This window comes from Haemaphysalis longicornis, unplaced genomic scaffold, assembly GCF_048455015.1.
Source record: "Haemaphysalis longicornis isolate Haplotype H1 unplaced genomic scaffold, Haemaphysalis longicornis Haplotype H1 scaffold_9, whole genome shotgun sequence".
In the NCBI taxonomy this organism is placed as follows: Eukaryota; Metazoa; Arthropoda; class Arachnida; order Ixodida; family Ixodidae; genus Haemaphysalis; species Haemaphysalis longicornis.
In genome coordinates this window covers 126,443,995-126,469,418 of record NW_027526460.1, presented here as the reverse complement: position 1 = coordinate 126,469,418, position 25,424 = coordinate 126,443,995, and the positions used below count along the sequence as shown (strand labels likewise).

General features: G+C 50.1%; 1 protein-coding gene across 1 annotated transcript in view; it reads right to left on the bottom strand.

The window, feature by feature from the left end:
* Positions 1–333: 333 nt before the first annotated feature.
* Positions 334–25,424, bottom strand: part of LOC144153416 (uncharacterized) — a 108,060-nt gene continuing 82,969 nt past the window's right edge. Inside the window, exons 14-15 of the mRNA XM_077685063.1 lie at positions 1,330–1,698; positions 334–405 (exon numbers count right to left, since the gene is read on the bottom strand). Coding sequence (XP_077541189.1) covers positions 334–405; positions 1,330–1,698 — 441 coding nt within the window. The remainder of the gene's footprint in view (positions 406–1,329; positions 1,699–25,424) is intronic.

Below are 25,424 nucleotides of genomic sequence, written 5' to 3'. Positions count from 1 at the left end.
CGCTGACGTCAGCCCAAACGCTGACGGGGCTGAAGAGACGCGCATGCGCAGTAGAGTGCGGACGGTGGGCAAGGGCGGGAGGGACACAGCCCCGAGCATGAGATGCTCCGCATCTAAAACTCCGAAATTTTAACATCACATTTTCTTTAATGCATCGGTATTCTATCTTCAATGCATCCGCATTCTCTTCGCTTCAGACCCACGGTGCGGTACAGCCCGAGACTGAGCAGCCTCTTCATCTCCCCCGGGGCATTGTTCGAGCCGTTCTTGTTCGCCACCGTCTTAGAGGGAAGCGCGGCCCAGAGCGGTGGCAACGACAGCGCACCGCCGGCGTCAGGCCCAGAGGCTGCACTCGCCCTGGCAAGCCTGGGACATCTGGTGGCGCATGAGCTGTGGCACGCTGCTCTGGGAGACCGCCCGCTGGGCTCTTCGCCCCAGCAGGACCTAACCCTCAACGGGACACCTGTCCGCAGGTACTTTCTCCTTTCGGCTTTTGTTGACGGGCGACTCGGTATGGCGTTTTCCGGAAGTGTGACTGTGGCATAGAATATGTAAGAGTTAGGATTGGGCCTGTCGTCATGGTTTAACACGTCATGCCCTGTATTTCTGCGTTCATATATACGGAGTACGCTACCTTGTCCTGCTTTAGCAGCGAAGCTGTTTAGCAAATTGTAATTTTTCGTGTCCGCAGTTAAAAATACCAAGAAAGATGCCTAGCTCGGCATATCAGCGCGGGCCTCTCGTTGGCCACCTGACGGTTAAAAAAAATGAATGCCGACCGCTGGTGGGTGGATGCCTCGCGACGACCTCCCAATGTCCTCGGTGTACGTTTGTCAAGCCAAGCAAATCAGGTTACGGAGATTCGCCAAGATTGGCGAAAAAACTCCAGCGTTCGCCGTAATCGTGGCAACACTTGCTGCGAAGGAGCCGACGCTGCTGCGTTCAGGGCTCCTTCCCCGCGAATCCCAGGTATACTGGCACTAGCAGAGTCTCCGGTTTCATTCTTTGGAGAGCCGCGTGTGTGAATTCAAGTGACACCGCAGGGGCAATCGTTGTGGGGGTCGTTTGGTGCTTCACATTCCAACCACCTTCACAGCGTCAATTGGAGCCGATTTTTTGTTTATCTTTTGAATAATCAGATAAGTACCGTCGTTGTTCCCGGTATTAAGCAACATACACCATAGAATGCGACCTTGTATGAGTTTGAGCGCGACCGGAGCAGCGGTTCGCACGGCAAAAAAAAAAAAAAAACATGTTCCTTTTATCGATGTAACACCTTACATTCACAGTGCCTACTCTAACGTCAACATGCAGGCACGCTTGTCTCACCAAGGTGTACAGAGCTGCTGCCGGCACCGCAAGTGATGCCACAGCGGCCGGCGGCTCGCCCTTCGCCAAGGCAGCGTCCGAAAACCTGGCGGACGTGGCCGGACTGCAAGTGGCGTACGCCCTGTACAAGGCGGCCTCCTCGGGCTTGCGTCCTTCGACAGGCAACGACTCCGACGCAGCAGCCCAATCGTCGTGGGTGTCCCGCGTCACGGGATTCGCGGAGCGGGAGTTGTTCTTCATCGGCTCCTGCTTCAAGTGGTGCGCGGCCGTGGCCGATGACGTGGTGCCCGGCTCGCTAGGATTCACGCCGGCCCGCCTTCGCTGCAACGTGCCGGTGGCGCTCACGGACGGCTTCGGCGAGACGTTCGGCTGCAAGAAGGAACACCGCATGTCCCAGATCGCGGCCAACTATTCGTGCAACGCTCCGGGGGACGTCATAGTGCCAGTGACGCTGGATGATAGCACGAACTCCACAACCACCGAAACAACTGGGCACACATAGCCTTGAGGAAATAATGGGAACATTAGGGCACATTGAGCTCCGTGCGCAAGGGTGTCTGACCCTTGAAAGTAATTTTTCGATTAATGTGATATGAGACTGTATGTTTCGTGTATGATCCTGTATGTTTCCTGTATGATAAACATATTTAACAGCAACGAAACAGCTCTTGGTGCATGGAAAAGCGTGGCGAAGCAGCGTGCAGAAAAGTATGCGTTCGGCTTACCAAGACGTGCAGCAGCAAGTTCACTAAAAGTACCCAATCTAGATAACTACGAGCAATGCTCCCAACAAGAAAAAAGCTCCGCGAGGCAGCCGCTGTGCAAGGCGATAAGGACGTAATGATGTTGCAGTTGTGGTTGGAACCGTGGCCCAACCCAATGCCATCGCAGCTGTCTTCGGACCTACTTTGTACAAAAAAAACTCCCACCTCCCCTCGCGGGAATCCCTGTGTAGATGCGACGCATAGGCGGTTCACGTTGCAGCGTTGGACAGCGGAGGAACGGCGCTGGAACGATGGAGCGGAGCGGCGCAGGCAACGCGTTTTATAGCGCGCATAACGGTAAGGGGACGCGCCGGCGCCAGTGCGCCTGCCGCGGCTATAACACAACACAATCGAACACAATCCACTTTAATCCAATCCAATCCAATCCAATCCAAATCCAAATCCAATCCAATCCAAGCTAAGCTAAGCCAAGCCAAGCCTATCCAATCCAAGCCAATCCAATCGAATCCAATCCAATGCCCCTCGCGAGAGAGTCCTCTGTTTTGGCATGCATGGACCGTGCCACTAGTTTATTGTAATCTGGAAGTTCATCTTGCCTGCTACACAGCTAGCGCCATTTAGTGAAATCTGGATGATGCAAAACGCGTTTTGTGCTTATTTTTTATTTCAGTAAAGAAAATGTATATTTGTAAAAGTTGTTAACTATGCCGTTGGGAACATTTCAATATACTTCTAAAACAAATTTCGTAACTCTGCACGATACTCTTTAAGCCCGTGGGTCATGACGTAGTGAGTCCCATAGGAATGTCATCAGGTGAGTCTCCATTAAACCGCCGTGATGCTCTTGAAGGTTGCGTACAGCTTCGCTGCCCTCAATTCTTAGGTGTTAGTGCGAGCTTCCTTCATTTTTTTTTTCAATGGGGATTTTTTATACGGATTTTTTTAATGCGGATAATTTTATTTATTTTTATATCAAGCGCACGTCAAAAGAACACTGCCTAGTACCACTTATGTATTGATCTTTTGTCTCAAATATGTTGGCAATCTTGGCAAGTGCAAGTGTGTTAGCAGTTCTCGTGGTGTGGAAAAGTTTTGCTTGTATAAATTTCTCATTTCCGAATTTCTTTAGCTTTTGGCCGGGTGGCTGAATCGAGGGGCATACATACAGGCAGACAGACCCAAAGCACGTGTGCGATCTGGTGGGATTAGCACTGGGGCTCCGCAGCAGCAGCCAGATGCTGTACCGACTGTGCTGTCACATCTCATTTTCGTTTCGAAGAATAACTTTATTTACATGGATATATATGAGTACAGGGGACATTGAAATATGAAGGTACAAGAGCACAGCCGAGGGTGGCTGCATGTTCACACATAGATATATACGAAAACAGATCTCGCTTACAGGCGTGAAGAAGTTGATACAAAGCTTGTAGCATGAAAAAGACCTCGCTGTAGCTTTTAAAAAAAACGCTGCGAGCGGCAGAACAAAATTTCTTCTCGCCCTTGTTGGAAGTTCGCTGGGTGAAGTCCAAGCCCCCCGCTTCATAACCCCTCAGCTACGTGTCTCAGCTACGAAGCCCCCCGCTTCATAACTACGTGGTTATGAAGCGGGGAGCTTGGACTTCACCCAGCGAACTTCCAAATTCCCAAAGAATTTTACTGATCTGGGTTTGGTAGAGCATGCACTATGATGCAGGTGGCGCATACCCTGCGATCGACGATGGACGTACAGCCAAGCACACACAGTGACAGGCACATGCCGAGAAAACTTACCCCTATAAATGCACCCCAGATAATAACCTATTGACAGCTACAGCTGTAAATGAGGCTGTTTGTGGCCCAACGTTGATTCGGCGATTTGAGGAAGGAGAACAAGGCGGAAGGCACATGAATCAAACAGCGGCAGCGGGGAAACGCTGAAACGTGGAGTAGGTTTATCGCCACAGTTTCGTGCCGAATTCGGTTTACAACATTACGTACCGAATGAATGCCTGTAAGTGAAGGCCCTGCGTGGAGAATATTCTGTGCGAAAAGCGGTATCGTGTAGAAGAAGACCGAAGAAATACTTTTATTGGGAGGAAAGGCTCTCGGTCTATTTGTAGGGAGGGGTGCTGGGGTGCGAGTGGGTCTCCGTAGTGGTTAAATAAAAGCTGGTTATGTGTCTCCGAAGATGTAGGCATACGCATTCGTCTTTAAATCTAAGCTAGACGCTGTTCGAATGGAGTGGTTCTCGTCGTAGAAAATTTTCCTGCGTTGGGAGACGACTCACAGCTCCAGACTACCGGGTGTTGCGACGATAATTGGAACACTTTCAAAAAAAAAAATTCCCGAGTGAAACGCCGCTCTGTTCGCGCTCAAACCTCGCAAGAAGGTCTCATTTTGTGGTACATTTTGTTTGGCACCCACAACAACGACGGTATTTACCTGTTTATTCTACCCGCCGCGGTGGCTCAGTGGCTAAGGCGTTGCGCTGCTGAGCACGAGGTCGCGGGTTCGATTTCTGGCCACGGCGGCTGCTTTTCTGATGGAGGCGAAAAGCAAGAACGCCCGTGTGTACGAGATTTCGGCGCACGTTAAAGATCCCCAGGTGGTCAAAATTAATCCGGAGCCCTCCACTACGGCGCGCCTCATCGCCTGCGTTGCGTCGGCGCGTTAAACCCTACAATCAATCAATCAAATCAATTACCTGTGTATTCTGAAAAAAAAAAATAAAAACAATTTTCGCCTATGGGAAAATGGCGGCCGATTCGGACATGCGAGCCAGCGCAAGTTGATCTTGGAACGCGGCGCCACCAGGGGTATGCAGAGCGAAACGCGCGTTTGGGATTCATGGTATACGAACGAGCCAAATGGTGTAGCAGATGATCAGAAAATCTCTTCCGTCCCTAGTTTACGATAACCACATATACCTGCATAACAGCTGATACCAATCATAATAACATGTTCCCACGGTTCATCAACATCACTCTTCATTCTCAACGTGTATAGCCCACCTACCCACCAACTCAACGATGTCAACGCCCTTATGCAAAAAGCTCTTACAATAGCGAGAGACGCCCCCTTCGTAGTACTTGGAGACTTCAACGCACCACAGATGGCATGGGGATACCATCAGAACTCCAAGAAAGGCACGCGCCTACTGAGAGCCATCCACGGTCATAGACTTTGTCTCCAAAAGGACCTCACTCAGCCCACCCGCATCGGAAATAGCGTAACGCGTGACACTATTCCAGACCTCACCCTTACGAAGAACCGCCTGCTAATACAGTCGATGTGCCAAGCCAATTGCTTAGGCAGTGATCATTCTATTATCTCCATCAAACTAAGTTCCCAAAGTAAACCAATACGAATCGGGCAAGCTCGAATCACCGAGTGGCAAAAATTCCGCGAAGATAACGCACCTCTCCCTTCCCCGCAAGACAATCTCGCCGCATGGATCGATGCACTCGAACAACGACTGCGGAAGCACACGACAACGATATCATTGACGACGGAACACCCGGTAGCAGACCCGCATCTCTTCCACATTTGGGAAGCCAGACAGTCTTACTAGGAGGTGGCGTAAACAAAAGAACAATAAACGATTTAAGCAACGTATTGATTTCCTAAACCAACAAGCGCAAGACTACTCCAATAACTTGCAGAAACAGAACTGGCAATTTTTCTGCAACCAGCTTCAATGTACGCTAAGCACAAAGAAAACATGGCACATACTGCGCTCTCTTATCGACAAAGAACAGACGCGCACCGTTCCTTCCAACCAAATTCACGGACTGATACAAACCTAAGACTTATCACCTGAGTTCGACAATCAGTTCGACGAAAGATCTTTGGCCACGAATCCCAATACCCACCATCAAATGATTCTAAGCAGTATACTGGGAATGACAATACAGAGCTAGACTCCCCGTTCACCATCAAGGAACTCCATCAGGTACTACGAATGTTAAAATGCAACAGCGCCTCTGGACACGATCGAATAAATAACCGACTACTCCGCAATCTCGACGATTAAACCATACAAGCCCTTCTTGACCTCTTCAATCAACACTGGGAAGCCGGAACTCTGCCTGAACAATGGAAAAGATCGAATATCATCCTCACACCAAAACCCCACAAACCCCTAGGACAGCATTATCCGACCTATCTCTCTTACGTCTTGTGTAGGCAAAAATTTTGAGCAGTTGGTTCATAGACGTCTCACCACGCACCTCGAAACAACCGGACAGTATCCCAACACCATGTTTGGCTTTCGTTCCGGACTATGCACTCAAGACGTGCTTCTACAACTCAAAGAGCAAGTAATTCAGACCCTTAGCCGCAGCCATCCAAAAATGATCATGACTCTCGACATGCAGGGAGCATTTGATGACGTTTACCATTCGGCAATTCTGTACAATCTTGCAACTACACACTGCGGCCATCGAACGTTCAACTATGCCAAGGCTTTCCTCCACAACCGAACAGCTACACTTCGACTCGACCGGCACTCGACCCCCCTTTTTGACATGCCTGCGCGCGGCACACCTCAAGGCGCCGTAATTTCACCCTTCCTCTTTAATATTACTTTACTTCATGTACCCGTAGAGCTCGACCATATCCCAGACCTTCACCGCGCCTTCTATGCCGACGACATCACGCTGTGGACAACTCAAGGGTCCGTCGGAGCCCAGCAAGACATCCTACAGCAAGCCATAAACACTGTCATCAAGTATCTCATACCACGAGGGCTTCGCTGTCAAGCCGAGAAGTCTGCAGTACTGATTCTTCGCTCGCACACACGAGGTACACCTCCTGAATCCCCAATGAATCCTAATCTGAAAATCCAAAACACTTCTATCCACCAAGTACCTACTTTACGCATTCTCGGCGTTCCTTTCAATCACGATGGCTCTGATGCCACCCTTATCCCTCAACTCAACAAAACATGCGCCCAGCTTACTCATCTAATACAACGAGTAAGCCACCAACATGCAGGGCTAAAAGAGAATGAAACTTGCAAGCTCATACAAGCTCTGCTACTAAGTCGCATTACTATGGAACGCCGTATGTTGCACTCAAACCCGCTGAACTGAGAAAACTTAACATATTAGTACGGAAAGCCTACAAAACGGCCCTTCATGTGCCTACGCCAACACAAAAACTCGAATTGGGTACTCACAATACCGTTGCGGAGCTTCTTAAAGCACAACGCACGACTCAAATTCATCGCCTTCAACTTACTCCAACAGGGCGACACGTGCTCGGTCTTCTGGGACATGACACCCAAAAAGCTCAGGACACACCCCACCCAATCCCCATTTCTGTGCGTCAATGAATTCACATCGCCCCAATCCCGAGGCATATGCACCCAAGTCACAACAGGGGCAGAAGACTAGCTCGGGTCCGAACGCTACAAAGAAGACTTCACAGGGATCCACACGTCCGATATACAGATATTGCGTGTACTCACTATGACCGGCCTACTACAACTGTGGTTCTCGACTCTACGGGTACCACGATGACTGCTGCCACGTATCGCGGAATCTCCTCGACTACCGCTAAATCCATCGCCATAGCTCATGCCGCTACCACGCACCGCAGTGAACAACCCCTCACGATTGTTATGGACTCTCTCCAGGCATGCCTACACTACCGTCGTGTTCAATCTCCTCTCGAAGCTATTCTCCTTCTGCAAAAGCTTCAACCTCAATTATTCATAACAATAATATGGACCCCTGCTCACACAGGCCTGCTGGGGAATGAAGCAGCCCATGCTGCAGCCCGCGAGATGCACAACCGGCTATCCTCAGCATCCGAATGGTAAGCCATGGAAGACATCACCACCGACCCCCTGACCACCACCAGAGGTCGGCGCAATCACTCATAAATCCACTCACTCGGACTCATTAGGACTCACGTGAGTTTGAGTGTGCACGAGGCTAGTGCGGCATGGTGAGTTTGAGCCCGACTGAGTTTGAGTACGCCTACGACCGAGTGAGTTCTAAGTCCATATTGAGTTTTGAGTACATTTTCAATTTGAGTACAATTTGAATTTTCAGTACATTTTGAGTTTGAGTACATTTTGAGTTTTGAGTACATTTGGAGTTTGAGTACATTTTCAGTTTGAGTGCATTTTGAGTTTGCGTACATTTTGAGTTTTAAACACATTTTGAGTTTGAGTACATTTTGAGTACTGAATACATTTTGAGTTTGAGTACATTTTGAGTTTTGAGTAGATTTTGCGTTTGAGTACATTTTGGAGTACTGAGTAAATTTTGAGTTTGAGTACATTTTGAGTTTGAGTGCATTTTGAGAACTGAGTACATTTTGAGTCTGGCTACATTTTGAGTACTGAGTACATTTTGAGTTTGAGTACATTTTGAGTGTTGAGTACACTTTGAGTTTGAGTACATTTCGAGTTCTGAATACATATGAGCAGCCTAGGAGCCAGCTATGGTTGGCGGTAAAGTTTTATGTGTCGCTTTGGGCTCGCATTTAGCTGCGGGTACGGCAGCATTCGCGATGGGCATGATCGGTTGGTGGGGAGGTGGGGGTAGGGGGTGTCTGATTTAGCGGCTGGGCGTGTGAATAATCGACTGGAAATTCATAAAAAGCGTTATCGCACCTTTTCCTCTTGATTATCCTCTAAAAAGGTTAGAGAGGGTGGTGGGAAAGCACACTGCGGGGCTTTCTTGCTGGTTCTTCACCTGATTCTGTTAACGGTTTGATTCGCTAGGGTCAAAAAAGAAGAGGCGAGCGCCGGGGGGTAGTGGTGGCGGCTGTCCCCTCCGCTGTTCACTCATTTGTCCCACGTGGATCACGTGGGACAAATGAGTTGTCAACTCAACTGACTTGGCGACGCCCATTTAGATAAGATAATTACCGCATTATGAGCTACATTGTGTAAAAATTTAAGAGATGTCGCTTAGTCGTGTAAGGTATTATGTTAAAGGTCCCGATTAAGGAATCTCGCGAGGTAAATTTAAAAAAATGCTTCCTGTGTATAGTCATCAGACGGTCATAATAAGACATAGATTGGGCTAATATTCAAAATGATGCCACGGGAACGTGTGGAGAATGATATTCAAGGTATAAATGAGAGGAATCACGTGGGAGGAGAAAGGAGGAGGAGGAAGTGGTTGTTGGGGGGGGGGGGAGGGGGAAAGAGGCCGGTAACTGTCTGGCGTTTCGCCGACACCTCAACCGGCCAAAAATGCGTTATGGTTATATTATGACCTAGTCATGGCTAGTCATAGATTGGGTTAAAATTCAAATTCATAGCGCTAGGGCGTGTGGCGTAAGAAATTAAAGGAATGAGGGGAATCACGTGGTACAAATGCAGAAATGCTTTCTCAATATTATCATATGATATAATCATGATGGGTAATAAATTCCGTTAAAATTCAAAATGATGCCACTAGGGTGCGCGGGGCATCATATTGAAGGTTGCGATGGGGGAAATCACATGGGACAAATATGCGGTATGGCTATATCATGAGATAGTCATGGTTAGTCGTTGTTTGGGTTAACATTCAAATTGATGCCACTCCGATGTGCTGGGTATCAAATGAATGATCTCAATGAGGGGAATCGCGTAGGACAAATACAAAAATGCTTCCTGGTTATAGTCATGAGATAGTCATGGCGAGTCTTATATTGGGTTAAAATTCGAAGTGACCCCGCTTGGGCGTGTAGCGTATCAAATTTGGGATCTTGATGAGGGGGATCACGTGGGACAAATAAAAAAAGGCTTCGTGGTTCTAATCATGAGATAGTCATGGTGAGTCATAGATTTGGTTTAAATTCAAGGTTAGGCCGCTAAAGCAAATGGGGTGTCAAATTCAAAGTCTGAATTAAGGGAACCACGTGTGCATATAAACAATGCGTCCTGCTTACAGTCGTGAGAGTCATTGTTAGCCAGATTTGATTAAAATTCTAAATGATCCTGCTAGGGATGTAGCTGAGGAGAAGTTCTTGCTGGGCTAATTGGTGAATAGATCCCATGATTTGAAGCGCAACAAAAACACACGGGCGAAGAACAGAGTAGACGAGACAGGCGCTATCTCGTCACGTGGGACAAATATAAGAAATGCTTTCTGGTTATTGTTATGAGGTAGTCATGGTGAGTCATAGATTGAGTGAAAATTTAAAGTGGCGCCAATAGGGCTGGTTGGGTATCATGAGGGAAATTCGTTGGAATAAATAAAGAAATGCGTCCTCCTTATCATAATGATTGAGTCATGGCTAGTCCCTGATTGGGTTAAAATTCGAAGTGATGCCCATAGGGCGTGTACGGTGCCAAAATAATATTTGTCTCGGTGAATGAAGGTGGATCGGATGCAGCCATCAGAAATTATGGCTCTGAATAATGACCAGTTAAGTAAAAAAGTCTTACTCAGTGCCCCATAGATATTTTTGTGCTCATTAATTGTTGGCACGCCATCTTGAAAGCGTGGTTGGTTCGACACATTGCAGCACTCAACATCCGTCAACAAGCCTGTGTTCCCATGATACAGCTCAGGAACTATTGGGCTGATATGCCTCCTACGTATACGCTAAGAAGTAAGTGGGTTAGCGCAATAAGCGAATGCCTCCGATCGCGCGCGCGATGGTGCAAATTTCCAAGCATGGCTTGCTGCTGTCGGTGCGCGAACGTGTTAACATTTAAAGGAGCCATGAAGAGAAAACACAAGTTTGGTTCATTCGAAAGATTGCCTCTTTAGAACCATACTGACACCACTTTTAACGCAAACTTCGCTCAAATAAGCTACATAATTTGGAAAAAAGGGAATGACCATGCGTCCCACCAGCTCATTTCCAGCAACAGAACCTATGATGTCACACGAGAATGCTCTGCGATTGGCGGAGGCCGGCAAAAGCAAACGCAAGTTAGGCAGGGCTTACCAGTTTGCATAATGAGCTATATGCCCGTTAAACATACTGCAAATTCCTTTTATGACCCTAAGAACGGTGGAGTAAACGGTTCAAGTTCCGAGCAAACACGCAAATGTGTACGCCAATGCGTACGAAACTACCGCCGGCCGAGCTCGACATCTCGCCGTCGCGCAGACGAATTTTCTGGTTCGAGGCTCTTCGGGGCCAACGAACCGTTCCAGCACGTACAGCCGCGACCTTGCTCGTTATCTTAATCCCTTGACAGGAGGTTGGCCGTCATATCGCCAACCAGCAAAGGTAAAAATAGAAACGAGGGGAGTAAGGAACAGGAAGCAGCGACGAGATAGTGCCAGTCGTCGGAGAAGTTTCGGAATGGTGTTCGCTTGCTGCTGTCGTTACGAGCTCGTTTCCAGTTTACAACCACTGAAAACTTCCGTTTGTTCGAGTACTTTACAATGAAATTTAGTTGCTGCGTTTTGAAATGCCCATGTAGTACGAGAAAATCGTCGAGGGAGCGCGACATCCCCGCCGGTGAGATCTCCTTTCATCTGCTGCCCAAGGACGAACCTCGGCGAAGCAAGTGGCTACGTTTTGTGAACTTTGCAAACGGAGGAGAAAGGAAGCTTAAGGAAGTACGAGTGTGCTCGCTTCATTTCCGAAGTGATTACGGCAGGGACCCTTACGTTAGCTCACTCCTGGGACATGCTGGCGCTCGTCGCCGACTTTGTCAAATCGCCGTCAAAGCGCTCTGAGCTTGGAAAAAAAAATTCCCCCGCATTTCCCCGAAGGGGAGTATGAGGAAGTGCGAAGCACGGGGTGATGCTATGAGGGGGAGTTTGTTGAAGTTTGGTGGCATTTTGCCCGTTACTTACATTAACACCCCCTCGTGATCACGTTCGGCTTAACACGCCTCGTTTGTCCCTCTGCGGAAATCTTGGTGAATTAACGTGTATGTTCGAGAGGAGGAGCGCACCGCACTGCAGCGCACCGCAGCTGCGAAGCGCCGACCGGAGTGAAGGGAGAGGAGGCGCAGTCACGTGAGAGAATGCAGAACTAGCGGGTTTGTAGTATCACGTGTACACCACGCAGTTATCAAGCCGCTATAACGCCGCTGAGTCGCCAACGCACGCCGCTGACGACGTAGTTTGAATGCGTTAAAGATATAAGGCGCGTTACTAACACTGCTTTCAACGTCGCGTCCGTGGCTTAGTCGGTAGAGCGTCGCGCTGCGGCCGCAAAGTCCGCAGATCGAAACCTGGCGCCGGATGCTGTTTGTTTTTTTATATAGTGTAGTGGCCTGGCTGGCGCGCCGAGAGAGGGTGTTGCGAGCTGGAGAGTAGTAAAGGAGCTTTAGGAGAGTAGGCGAGGGGGGAGCGGAGGCGCTATGCCAGCGCGACGATTCAGGCTCGCTTAAGAAGTGCATTCGCACTTATTCCTGGCCAATCTCCCACGTGGGTATGTGCCATGTCAGCGGCCAGGCAGCGCGCGCCCATCTCCCCCCGTTCCTAAGGAAGACGAAAAGCGCGCGCACCCGCAGCTGTTGCTATGCGGACCTAGACCAAATTCTTTCTTCTGCTCCATTATTTTGCCTTGATTGATTGTAATGAAAACATAACTCTTCTTGGCCAATCCCCCTAAGTGGGTATGCGCCATTTTTCGGGCCACCACCACCACCACCTGTTGCTATGCGGACGGCGGAAGGTTCGGGGTCGCTTATATTCGCACTTAAAAAATACCGTACACACCGCGCACTGACGCTCGTATCTTTCAGGTCGGAGCACAGAGCTCGCGCGAACGGCTTTCCATACACGACACCAGCCAACTGGCATAAGCGATACTGCTACTGAAATTGAACTATTATTAACCGTAATAAAAATACGGCACATGCGTACCAGTCTGTATTCGTCCGTCGCGACGTAACTGACGAGGCAGCGGTGCCGACGGCTGGGCGTTCGTCTGTTGTGGCTATGGCGGAATTGTCGCTTTTCGGTCCATCCGCGTATCCCACAACTCCTGCCGCTCGTGCACTTGAAGCATTGAACGTTTAAGTGGTGTGAGGTTGTTAAATGCAAGCCCGAGCTCCTCGGCGAGAGTTTTGTTCTCCGGATCAGGCGATTCCATGACTAGGGCTGCGGTAGGTTTTACTAGTATTTTTTAAATGGCCGCCGTCTCGGTTTCGGCACGAGTTCCGGTTCCTGTCTGACTCCCGCGTGTGGGTTCTATATGGAGTCGACATACTAAGTATCTGTTTCATGGACCGGCTCGTATGACGCCATTGTTCACGTCACGAAATGTGCAATTTAGCGGGAGATTTGAACTTTTGGCTTAAGTTGCCGTATTTCTCAGTGAATAAAACATAATTTGCTTCCGGGAAAGCGCTTGGGGTACTATGAAACACCTATTCTTCCGAATAAAACAAACTTTTGTTTTCTCTTCATGGTTCATGGTTCCTTTAATACGTGCTCCCATACCTCATACTGAGTGCGTTGTTAAACAAGGCCCTGAAATATTCCTTTACCTGTGCACGTCGTAGATGTATACATGCTCATAAAAGCAAAATATTTGCCGCCTCATGACAGTATTTCCTGCTGCTAAACAGGGGCAACTCATTTGATACACCAAGATTTCATGGCCGTTTGCTTGCCCAAAAGAACTTTAGCGTTTCAGCAGTGGGTGGGAACCGTGAACAGCTATTTCCTGACACGACCTGGCGTTCTCCGCCACCGCGACACTTTTAAATGCAGAGCATTTCAGTAACTCACGATGTCACCCGCGTTGGCGTCCGTAGTCCGCACGCTCACTGCGCATGCGCGTCGAGTCGAGGCGATAGCGAACACTTTCTCGCGAGGGGCATTGGATTGGATTCGAACACTCTCTCACGAGGGGCATTGGATTGGATTCGATTGGATTGGCTTGGATTGGCTTGGCTTGGCTTGGCTTGGCTTGGCTTGGATTTGGATTGGATTGGATTGGATTGAAGTGGATTGTGTTGGATTGTGTTGCGTCATAGCCGCGGCACGTTGCGTCATAAGCGCAGGAGACGCGCTGGGGCCGGCGCATGTGCAGTACTCTCTCTTCCGCGGTTTCCTCTCCTTCGGGAGCGCTGCGCATATAACCGGTGTGCCGTTTTCCGGCGAAGCAACATCCGCGCTTGGCTCAAACACCTAGAGTCCATGGCGCTTTACAAGTACGCCAACGTCGTCAACTGGGACCGGCTTACGCAGTCCCCTCAACGTATATAAGCGGCGGAGCGCGCGTTCGGAATTCAGTCAAGGGCGTCTTTGCTTGGCTTTCGCTTGGCGTGACGCTTTGCTTGACTCGAGTAGATGCAACGCATTTACTCGAGTTCCCCCCGTGGGAAGATGCGGGCGGCTTTTTATTTCGCTTTAAGCTCCGCTTTTTCACTCACCCAAGCTCCATAGGTGTCTGGATGATTTTTGTCGGCTCCCTGTCGATGAAATGAACAGAATATACCTCTAGACAACAAAAACGTGCGATGGGGATTGAACACGAGGGTGAATAAACAGTGCTTCCAGAAGCAGCGTACGACCGTAAGTATTCTGGCAAATTTTGCTTGGTTCGAAGTCTTTCCGATTCATCACTAAGACCAATTCGCAGCGGCACTCAAGGGGCGAAAGACATTTGTGCAGCGAATAGACTCCGCACATGCAGACACTCCTTTTGACTAGGTGCACTTCACACGTTTCTCGCATGAGCACTTATAGCGCTAACGCTGATGGCGCAGCCAGCAACGGCGTATAGTCACGCCCAGATGAGTAGCTTCTGTACATCGCCAAGTAAAGGCAATGACGGCAACCTGCCCACAATTAAGAAAATAAACATCAATTGGGGATGAAAAGTCGGGCGTTCTGCTTGCACGGTTAAACGTAGCTTCACAGGCAACCCCCGTCAGGACAAAGCGTTTGTGAGGTGACCCGCGACCTTAGCGGGTTGGGGACGGAATTTATGGGCAGATCTGACAGCTCTCAGACGCTTTGGACGTTCTCTTTAAAGCCCTGTTGAACTATTCGCTGCTGACGTACCGAGTAAATGACACTGATTTTCGATGCCGCTGGACGTCTGATATCCACTCGCGGCACGGAGCAACAGCGTGGGACTGCGACGTCGTCTGCTCGCCCCGCGGTCCCCAAAAAATACCCGCCAGGTGGTGCTTCGATCGTTAGAAAATGGCCGACCCGGCAAAATTCTGGTCTATACAAGTTATAGAAGCGCGGTTCAGTGAGAAGTGGGTGGCTGCAGATGTTGACCCTTCTTGACATTAAAAAACGTTTCCCCGATTTACATTTCTACCTTGCCCCTGTGGCTGTTCACCGGCGTTGTTTTGGTGGCTACGCGGGCTTCTTTCCAGACATTGCGATCCGTAGGGTGTCGACCAAGCCACGTTTTAAAGATGGACTGGTCAAATGCCGCAAGCACGGTTGATCCCTCTGAAGCACCAGATGAGGGTTTTTGAATATTGCCGCGAACCATACATTGGGTTTGTTTATTTGTGTTTTGCTTTTACCGCCCGGCTGCGCCGGTCTGCGTTATCTCTGCGCCAAGGGAAGCGCGTGTTCCATTCTTTCTTTCTGTGCCGCATGTGTTATCTGTTGTGATAGGGAGAGCATTCCGATCTAACGTGAACAGCCCAGAATAATCTTCTTGGATCTACTATGTTCTCGATGCGAATCGACGTTTCGAGAACCACGCGCGCCGAAAGATAAAAAGCCTGCAGTGCGGACGCCGGGGCATTCGATTCTGCGACGCTCGCCGACGCACGTAACGTCACTTTGTTGACCACTGCTTCGCCGCCTCTGTATTCTTTTCAGTTGTTAGGGGAGCACAAGTTCGCTCCAATAAACTTGTTTCTTTTCCAAACAACTGCTTCGTCCTTGGCTACGTGACATCTGGTGGAGGTGCGGGGTACGCACCCTTCATGCCCACTACAACCTCTGGAAGCCGCCAAGCCAGTCCAACAAGAGCCAGCCTTCGCGTGCAAGATTTACCACCCGAGTTCGGTCTACTACCGGAGAAGACGAAGAAGAAAAACGTCGCAACCAGCACCATGCTCAACCAAGCCAATCCTCCTGTCGTTCTTCAGCAGCCACGGGAACCGCCATCATTCCGAGGAGCCCCCGCAGAAGACCCAGAAGAATGGTTGGAGAAACTGGAGCGCGTCCGGAAATTCAACAGGTGGGACGACGCAGAAACGTTCCGGCACGTTTTCTTTTACTTGGAAGATTCGGCTCGCACTTGGTTCGAGAACCACGAGAGCTCCTTGACAAACTGGGCTCAGTTCAAAAGCGAGTTCACTAAGACCTTCACTACCGTCGTGCGGAAAGAAAGAGCCGCCCTTTTGTTGGAAACGCGCACACAACACCCCAATGAAGGCGTCTTGATCTTCGTTGAGGAGATGAAGCAGCTATTTCGCCGCGCGAATCCCGAAATGACGGAAGAAAAGAAGTTGCGCTTCTTAATGCGCGGAGTGAAGGAGGAACTGTTTGCTGGACTTGTCCGAAATCCGCCCAAAACCGTCGCCGAATTCGTGACCGAAGCCAGCACCATTGAGAAAGCCCTCGAAATGCGTGCTAAGCAGTATGACCGCAACTTTGTTGGCGCGGCCAATGCGAACGACTTTGGCAGCACGCGGATCCCGGCCGACAGCCTACGCGAGACTATCCGCGAAATAGTGAGAGAGGAGCTGCGGAAACTTCTCCCAACGCCGCCGCAGGCCCAAGTCGCTTCTCTCACCGACGTCATTAGAGAAGAAGTGCAACAAGCGTTGGGAACTTCTACGCCATCCGAGGTACCCCGAGAGCTACAAGCTATGACATACTCCGCGGCTGTTCGTCGACCCCGCCCTGCTCCAACACGCCGTCAAGAGGCCCCGCCGTACCGCCGCCCACTGTCACCCGCCCGACCCCCGGTAGCCCGAAACCAGACGCCGAGGAAGACGGACGTATGGCGAACTCCCGATAACCGTCCTCTGTGCTACCACTGCGGAGAGGCTGACCACATTTACCGTCGCTGCCCATACAAGAGACTCGGACTGCGTGGTTTCTCCGTCGACGCACCTCGCCCTCTCCCTGGCCAACGACCACGTGAGATCGACGAGTATCTATCTGAAACCAGCCGTGGCCCAGCGCGTTTCAACCGTTCGCCGTCGCCCTACCCACACCAATCGCCGAACCGCCGTAGCAACGCTGACTTCGCCCGTGGAAGGTCCCCCAGCCCACGCGGGGGAAACTAAAAGCAGCAACTTCTGGAGGTGAAGTTGCTCTATGGCGAAAAACCGGAAACCCTCCAACGACGCAAGGACTCGCCGAAGACAGTGATTCACGACATGCCCTCATCCCGACGACCCGACCTAACCCTGACGAGACTCCCGAACACGACGACAGCTACACGGCGCGACGCGTACCCGACCTGACCGAGACGTCCGTTGAGAAGACGACGACAACGACGATGCACAGTGCCCGACCGTCAACACGTACAAGCAGAGATACGACTCCCCGACGAACCCGGAACTCGAGGAAGACTGCATCTGACGTCAAGGTGTCCATCGACGGCTTTGACGTAGTCGCCCTCGTAGACACGGGAGCTGACTATTCGGTAATGAGCGGACCATTTGCGTCTAAACTGAAGAAAGTTATGACCAGATGGGACGGTCCGCATATACGCACAGCAGGAGGCCACCTCGTGACGCCAAGTGGAACGTGCACATCGCGCGTCACCATAGACGGCACGACGTACCCTGCCGCGTTCGTCATCTTGCCTAACTGCTCCCGCGACGTAATTCTCGGAATGGACTTTTTGACGGACAACGGCGCAATAATTGATCTGCAGACCAAGTCGATAACTTTTTCCTCCGATCACTCCGTGACGCCGGAACCGAACCCCGAACACCGTGCAGCTGTAAGGATAGCCGATGATCATGTCACCCTGCCACCCCGCGCAAGTTTGATGATCACCGTCTACTGTGAAGGTGCTGCTCCTGACGTTGACGCTATCGTGGAGAGTGACCAAAGGTTGCTTCTCGACCGCGGTGTGTCTGTCGCAAGAGGCATTGCGCGCTTCAAGGAACACCAATCCCACATTTTGGTTACTAATTTCACCGAGGAGTACCAGCATTTAAACAAGGGCGCGGCAATTGCATTCCTCGAAGAAACGCAAGAAGCAAGTGACGTGATCGCGGTCGCCGACTTTGAACGCACCCCCGTAGAAACCTTCAAGCTCCCGCAGCCCTTCGACGTGAATCCGGCGATACCGCAAGAACAACGGAACAAATTATTGGCTTTGCTGCGTCGCTATAGCGAATGTTTTTCGTCGAGCGCAAAACTACGTCAGACCCCTCTAGCGAAGCACCGAATAATAACCGAAGATGGAGCCCGACCTACCCGACAGTCACCGTACCGCGTCTCTTCACACGAACGGGTAGCCATCCGGACTCAAGTCGACGACATGCTCAGCGACGACATTATACAGCCATCGAAAAGCCCCTGGGCTGCGCCCGTCGTACTCGTAAAGAAAAAAGACGGCACATTAAGGTTTTGTGTTGACTACCGACGACTGAACAAAATCACGAAAAAGGACGTGTACCCCCTCCCCCGAATCGACGACGCCCTCGACCACCTCTGCCACGCCAAGTACTTCTCATCGATGGACCTGAAGACCGGCTACTGGCAAATTGAAGTGGACGAGAGAGACCGAGAGAAGACTGCATTTATAACCCCAGACGGCCTATACGAGTTCAAGGTGATGCCGTTTGGGCTGTGCACAGCACCAGCGACGTTTCAAAGAGTCATGGACACTGTGCTAGCTGGCCTTAAGTGGCACACCTGCCTCGTATACCTCGACGACGTAGTGGTATTCGCTCGGACTTTCGACGAACACCTTGCAAGGTTGGAGTCTGTACTCGAGGCCATTCGAACGTCGGGGTTGACGCTGAAGCCTGAAAAGTGCCGTTTCGCATACGAGGAACTCAAGTTCTTGGGCCACGTCGTCAACGCCGCGGGAGTCCTACCTGACCCGGCAAAAACTTCAGCTATCGCGAACTTCCCTAGGCCGAAAGACAAGAAGGGCGTGCGCAGATTTCTCGGGCTGTGCGCATACTACCGGCGCTTCGTCGCAAACTTCGCACGAATTGCAGAGCCACTCACGCGCTTGACGAAAGACAGCACCCCTTTCAGCTGGGAAAACGACCAAGAAAAAGCATTCTGCGAGCTGCAAAAACGCCTGCAAAGCCCGCCCGTGCTCGCTCATTTCGACGAAAACGCCGAAACGGAAATGCACACGGACGCCAGTGATATAGGCTTGGGTGCCGTCCTTGTCCAAAAGCAAAGCGGCTGCGAAAGGGTAATCGCCTATGCCAGCCGTGGTCTGTCGAAGGAGGAGAAAAACTATTCTGCCTCTGAGAAAGAGTGCCTGGCTATTATATGGGCGATTTCAAAATTTCGCCCATACGTGTATGGAAGGCCATTCAAGGTTGTAACAGACCACCATGCGCTGTGTTGGCTCGCCAATTTGAAGGACCCCTCTGGCCGTCTTGGGCGGTGGAGCTTGCGCCTGCAGGAGTTCGACGTTACAGTCGTTTATAAATCCGGCAGGAAACACTCCGACGCCGACTGCCTGTCCCGCGCCCCCGTCGACCCACCACCACAAGACTCTGATGAAGACAGCGCGTTCTTCGGGATCGTGACGGAGAGCGACCTAGCCGCTCAGCAGCGTGCCGACCCCGACTTACGCGTCATAATCGAGTACCTCGAGGGATGCAACGTTGCCGTTCCTAGGACCTTCAAACGCAGCTTACCAGCATTCAGCCTGAGAAACTCCGTCCTCGTGAAGAAGAATTTCAGCCCCGGAACAAGAGCGAATTACCTTCTCGTCATCCCCGCGGACCTTCGTGACGAAATTTTGGAAGCGTGCCACGACGACCCGTCTTCCGGACATCTCGGCACAGCCCGCACTATTGGAAAAATCAAGGCGAGGTACTACTGGCCCGGCCTTACCTCTGACGTCACCCACTACGTCCGGAGCTGCCGTGACTGCCAGCGACGAAAAACGCCGCCGACAAGACCCGCCGGACTTCTACAACCGATCGCCGTCCCATCGAGACCATTTCAACAGATTGGAATGGACCTTTTAGGCCCGTTCCCTACGTCACGATCACAGAACAAGTGGATTGTCGTAGCGACAGACTACATGACGCGCTACGCAGAGACCGCCGCTCTTCCGAGGGGGACTGCACAAGAAGTGGCAAAGTTCTTTATAAGCCAAGTTGTGCTGCGACATGGAGCCCCGGAAGTCCTAATCACAGACCGCGGAACGGCATTTACTGCGGAGCTGATGCAAGGAGTATTACGCTACAGCAACACGGATCACCGAAGAACGACGGCGTACCACCCCCAAACGAACGGACTAACAGAACGTCTGAACAAGACAATCGCAGATATGCTGTCAATGTACGTTGACGTTGAACATAAGACTTGGGACGAAGTGCTCCCGTATGTCACGTTTGCGTACAACACGGCTATCCAGGAGACGACGCAGCTGACGCCGTTCGAGCTTGTCTACGGTAGAAGGCCGACTACGATGCTCGACGCCATGCTTCCGCACGTAGAAGACGACGACCTCAACGCCGACGTCCACGGATATCTTCAACGTGCGGAGGAGGCCCGCCAGCTCGCTCGAGTTCGTATAACGGACCAGCAGCTGGTGGATGCGGGCCGCTACAACCTCCGACGCCGAGACGCCGAGTACCAACCAGGGGATCGTGTGTGGGTTTGGACTCCCATCCGACGACGCGGACTCAGTGAGAAGCTCCTGCGACGCTATTTCGGACCCTACCAGATTCTACGACGTGTTGGCGAACTTACCTACGAAGTGATCCCTGATGGTGACTCCGGCACATCACGACAACGCAGGCGGCCTGATGTCGTCCACGTGGTTCGCCTAAAACCTTTCTACGGACGATGACGAACTTTTATTTTCATTTGTTCGGACTGTCGCTTATGTTAGCATCGGGTCGATGCACTCTTAGAGGGGGGGTAATGCCGCGAACCATACATTGGGTTTGTTTATTTGTGTTTTGCTTTTACCGCCCGGCTGCGCCGGTCTGCGTTATCTCTGCGCCAAGGGAAGCGCGTGTTCCATTCTTTCTTTCTGTGCCGCATGTGTTATCTGTTGTGATAGGGAGAGCATTCCGATCTAACGTGAACAGCCCAGAATAATCTTCTTGGATCTACTATGTTCTCGATGCGAATCGACGTTTCGAGAACCACGCGCGCCGAAAGATAAAAAGCCTGCAGTGCGGACGCCGGGGCATTCGATTCTGCGACGCTCGCCGACGCACGTAACGTCACTTTGTTGACCACTGCTTCGCCGCCTCTGTATTCTTTTCAGTTGTTAGGGGAGCACAAGTTCGCTCCAATAAACTTGTTTCTTTTCCAAACAACTGCTTCGTCCTTGGCTACGTGACAATATTGTAAGGGCCTTGGGTACTTGCTGAAGTAGGACGGTTATTCTACGACACAGCCGTCTCCGAACACCGGTCTTTATTTCTTTTTTTCTAGTTTGTTCTTTAATTTCGTTTGATCTATCATGTACATTTACGCTTTTATAATTATTACAGGTTCAACTTCCGTGATATCTGCATTTTTGTGGAAATGCAGGCCGTTACACGATCCCGGCCGAGGAGGCGGAGGGGGGTACTCGGCAAAGAATGCTACGCATTAAAATAGCAGAGGCATATCCATGAACGTCTCGCACTTCAGAGATTCGCGGGGACAGTTGGCTTTGACACAAGGCGTTTTTTCAGGATGCAGAGCAAGAATGCACGGAACCGTAACCCTAAACAGCTTCGACATAAATGAACGGAGCAGCGAGTGCACGTCACCTCGCCCAATATTGTTTGTTTCGCACCAGGGCCCCAGCACACCATCGAGTCTGGACCGCCTCTGTCATGAACACAAACATGGAGCCTAGATCAAGAGTTCGGTATCCAATATATACGTGCAATTGCTAGCAAGCAGCGCTAATCATCATTACCAGCAGGTATAGCTGTATTTGACACGAAAATTGTTTCCGACCTCACAGGATTTACGGTATCATGTCGTACCGAATGCAAGAGATTGAGCTCATGAATTTTCACCCGTAATATTTTTACCCCGCGTGAATTTTACAACTCTGAATGTTAATGAAATCAGAGTCCATCTGAGCCCGAGTAAATTCCTAGCACGAGAGAGTTGTGAGTCCATTTGAGTTCTGAATTCATTTTGAGTTTTCAGTCCACTTTGAGCTGTGAGTTCATTTTGATGTTTGAGTACATTTTGAGTTTGAGTACATTTTGAGTACTGTGTACATTTTGAGTTTGAGTACATTTTGAGTTTTGAGTACATTTTGAGTTTTAGTACATTTTGAATACTGAGCACATTTTGAGTTTGAGTACATTTTGAATACTTAGTACATTTTGAGTTCGAGTACCTTTTGAGTACTGAGTACATTTTTAGTTTGAGTACCGTAATTACCCGATTCTAACGCGCACCTGATTTTCCAAGCAAAAAACCGAAAAAACTTGCACCTCCGACTGTAAAGCGCAAGGAACTTTGTGAGCAAGAAGAACGAATGCGAGAGAAACGGGCGATTTATTTCCCGAATAATCTCACTCATCTCACTCCTCGTCGCTCTCCGAGAGCTTCTTGTCGCCTTCCAATGACCGCAACATCTCGTCATCGGTGCCGTCAAGCGCGTTCGCGATGCCACACTTCTGAATGATCGTTCAACCATGTTCAATGGGATCGTGGCCCACGCCTCGCACGCCCGTCCCGCGAGCTTCTCCAGAGGCATACGCTTCAGCCAACCGCTCGTTGTGAACGCGTAGGAGCCGCTCGTAAGCCGCGGAAGCGGTGCACCTTCGTTGCCGCTGCTGCCATTGCTGTTATCAAGCACGCAAGTGGAATAATTTGACGATTTGTGTGAACGCTAAAGAAAAGCCTAGGCGCCTAGATCCGCAAAATTGTTGCTGAAAGCTTTGCCGCCATCTTGAGATGGCGATGGCGATGGGTGGAACGAAATTTCAGCTGTTTCAGCAGTTTCGGTTTTGTATCCGATTCTAACGCGCATGCGATTTTTCGGCCTTTTTTTGCGGAAAAAAGGTGCGCGTTATAATCTGGTAAGTACGGTACATTTTGAGTTCTGAGTACATTTTGAGTTTGAGTACATTTTGAGTTGTGAGTACATTTTGAGTTTTAGTACATTTTGAGTTTGAGTACATTTTGAGTACTGAGTACATTTTGAGTACTGAGTACATTTTGAGTTTTGAGTCCGGGTGAGTTCTGAGTTTTGCGCTCACTGTGAGTTTAGTTTGAGTGAGCGTAGATGTGCTGCTAAGCATTGAGTCTGAGTTTAAGTGAGTGGTGATTCGAAAAAAAAATTGAGTTTGAATGAGCCCTGCCAACTTTGCCGAGGTATGACCACCAGTGAAGCGATTCTCATCCACTACAGGCACCTCCGCTACAAATATCCTCCGCCACATTCCTACCTCACGCACACCCAAGCATGCACCTGGCGACACCTACAAACAGATGCTTACTACAACTGTACACGACTTCACCACATTGCTCGAACGCTCTACCCGGAAACCTGTCAACCATGTAATACCCCACTAGACACTTTCCATCTTGTCAGTGAATGCCCGCACTCTCCACCCCTACCTCCCCGACTGACCCCCACCCCTTCCCGTGAGCAGTGGGAGAGGTTGCTGACGAGCTCCGACGCTGAAGATCAAGCTATGCTGGTCGAACGGGCGGTGACAGCGGCGTCCTCTCGCGGCCTCCTGGGCATAGGAAGCTGATGACACCCTCTTCTCTTACCTCTTCGCTCTATAAATAAACGTTTGTTCATCCTCATCATCCAACTGGTCATCATTGTCAATAAACGCTAAATTTGTTTTCTCACCTGCTCTCACGTTTTCTGATCGTCTGGTACGTCGTTTGGCTCCTTCCGTGGAAGAAGCCAAATGACATAGCAGACGATCAGAAAACCTGCTCTAACATTTTCTGATCCCTGCTACCCCATTTGGCTCCTTCCTGTCGTGGAAGCAGAGTGAATCCGCATCGTCCGTTTCGCTCTGCATACCCCAGGTGGTGTCGTCACTCCAATATCAGCTTGCGCTTGCTCGCACGCCAAAATCGGCCGCCATTTTCCCATAGGCGAAAATCATTTTTATTTATTTTCAGAATTAACAGGTAAGTATTGTTCCTGGTGTCAAACAAAAAAGACCACAAAATGCGACCTTCCTGTGAAGTCTGAGCGCGAACACAGCGGCGGTTCGCCGAGAAAAATACTTTAGTGTTCCACTTATCGTACCACCACCCTGTATTTGTGCAAGACAGCTGTTCATCTAGAGTTGTGCTACGAGTATGAGTGTAGGGGTATTACAGTGTGGGGGCTTATGTAATTGAGGGGTCATTATCAAGGGGTGCGAATGTGCGCTTGTGAAATTGGGACAGAGCCAGATGAGGTGGTGGAGACTGGCTTTGGTGGCATGGAAACAGGGCATTTAGGCGTCGGTAGAAGGGCATACCATCGCCTGAGCTTGACGGGTATAGCTGGCGTTGGCGATGTATTTATAGACAAAGACCGTCGCATATCGGAGAGTTCAGGAAGAGACATAGGAAAGCCGGGTAGGATAAAATTTTTGAGGTGACTTTTTTGTCTTTTTTGTATCTAATAATCTGAATCACTGGCATTGAAGAGGCCGCAGGGTGCGTGGCCGACGAGGGGTGAACTTTTTCGTAACATTTAACTCTACTGCGCAGCCGTGTGAGCTGCCTGATTTCCCGGTGAGGACTCCTCTTGGACGGGCGACCAGTTGATTCGAATGCCAGTATTGTTGCGACTTAGCGCGGCTATGTGATCAAATGCTTTCTGTGCGTGCGGTTCTGTGGAAGCTGGGTTTTTGACAGTTGGGAGAGCTTCTGAACAATCGGGATCATTGCGAATTCTAAGAAATACGATGGAGAGATGGCGACGCAGTCACGTTATTGCGTCTTCTCTCTTTCCTCTTCTTTCTCATTCAGTGGAATTTTGAAAATTCGAATAACGTGGGTGCTCGGACCCTTGCAACAGTATGAATGACCGTTGATGATGTTATTTTAGAAGTGTACAAAGCAATTTAAAAAAACAACTAAAAATGCCGCATATAGGTTGATTCTCGCACAATATACAGTGCAATCCACTTATGACGGTATTAGAACAATCCAAAAATCCGATAAAAAGAACATGCGTAAAAAAGAACATGCACATATCCTTGTGCGTGTTCTTATTTACGCGTCCGCAATGCCTCGAACAACTGACAATATGGTCGAACACCGCGAGCCGTGGTAAAGAACACTTTATTAGGGGGTACATAAATAGCCAGAACATTATTTAGGTATGCTTACGACGGTCTGAAATTTGCGCTTGTTTGAGCGGTTGCTTGACAATCGCTATGTG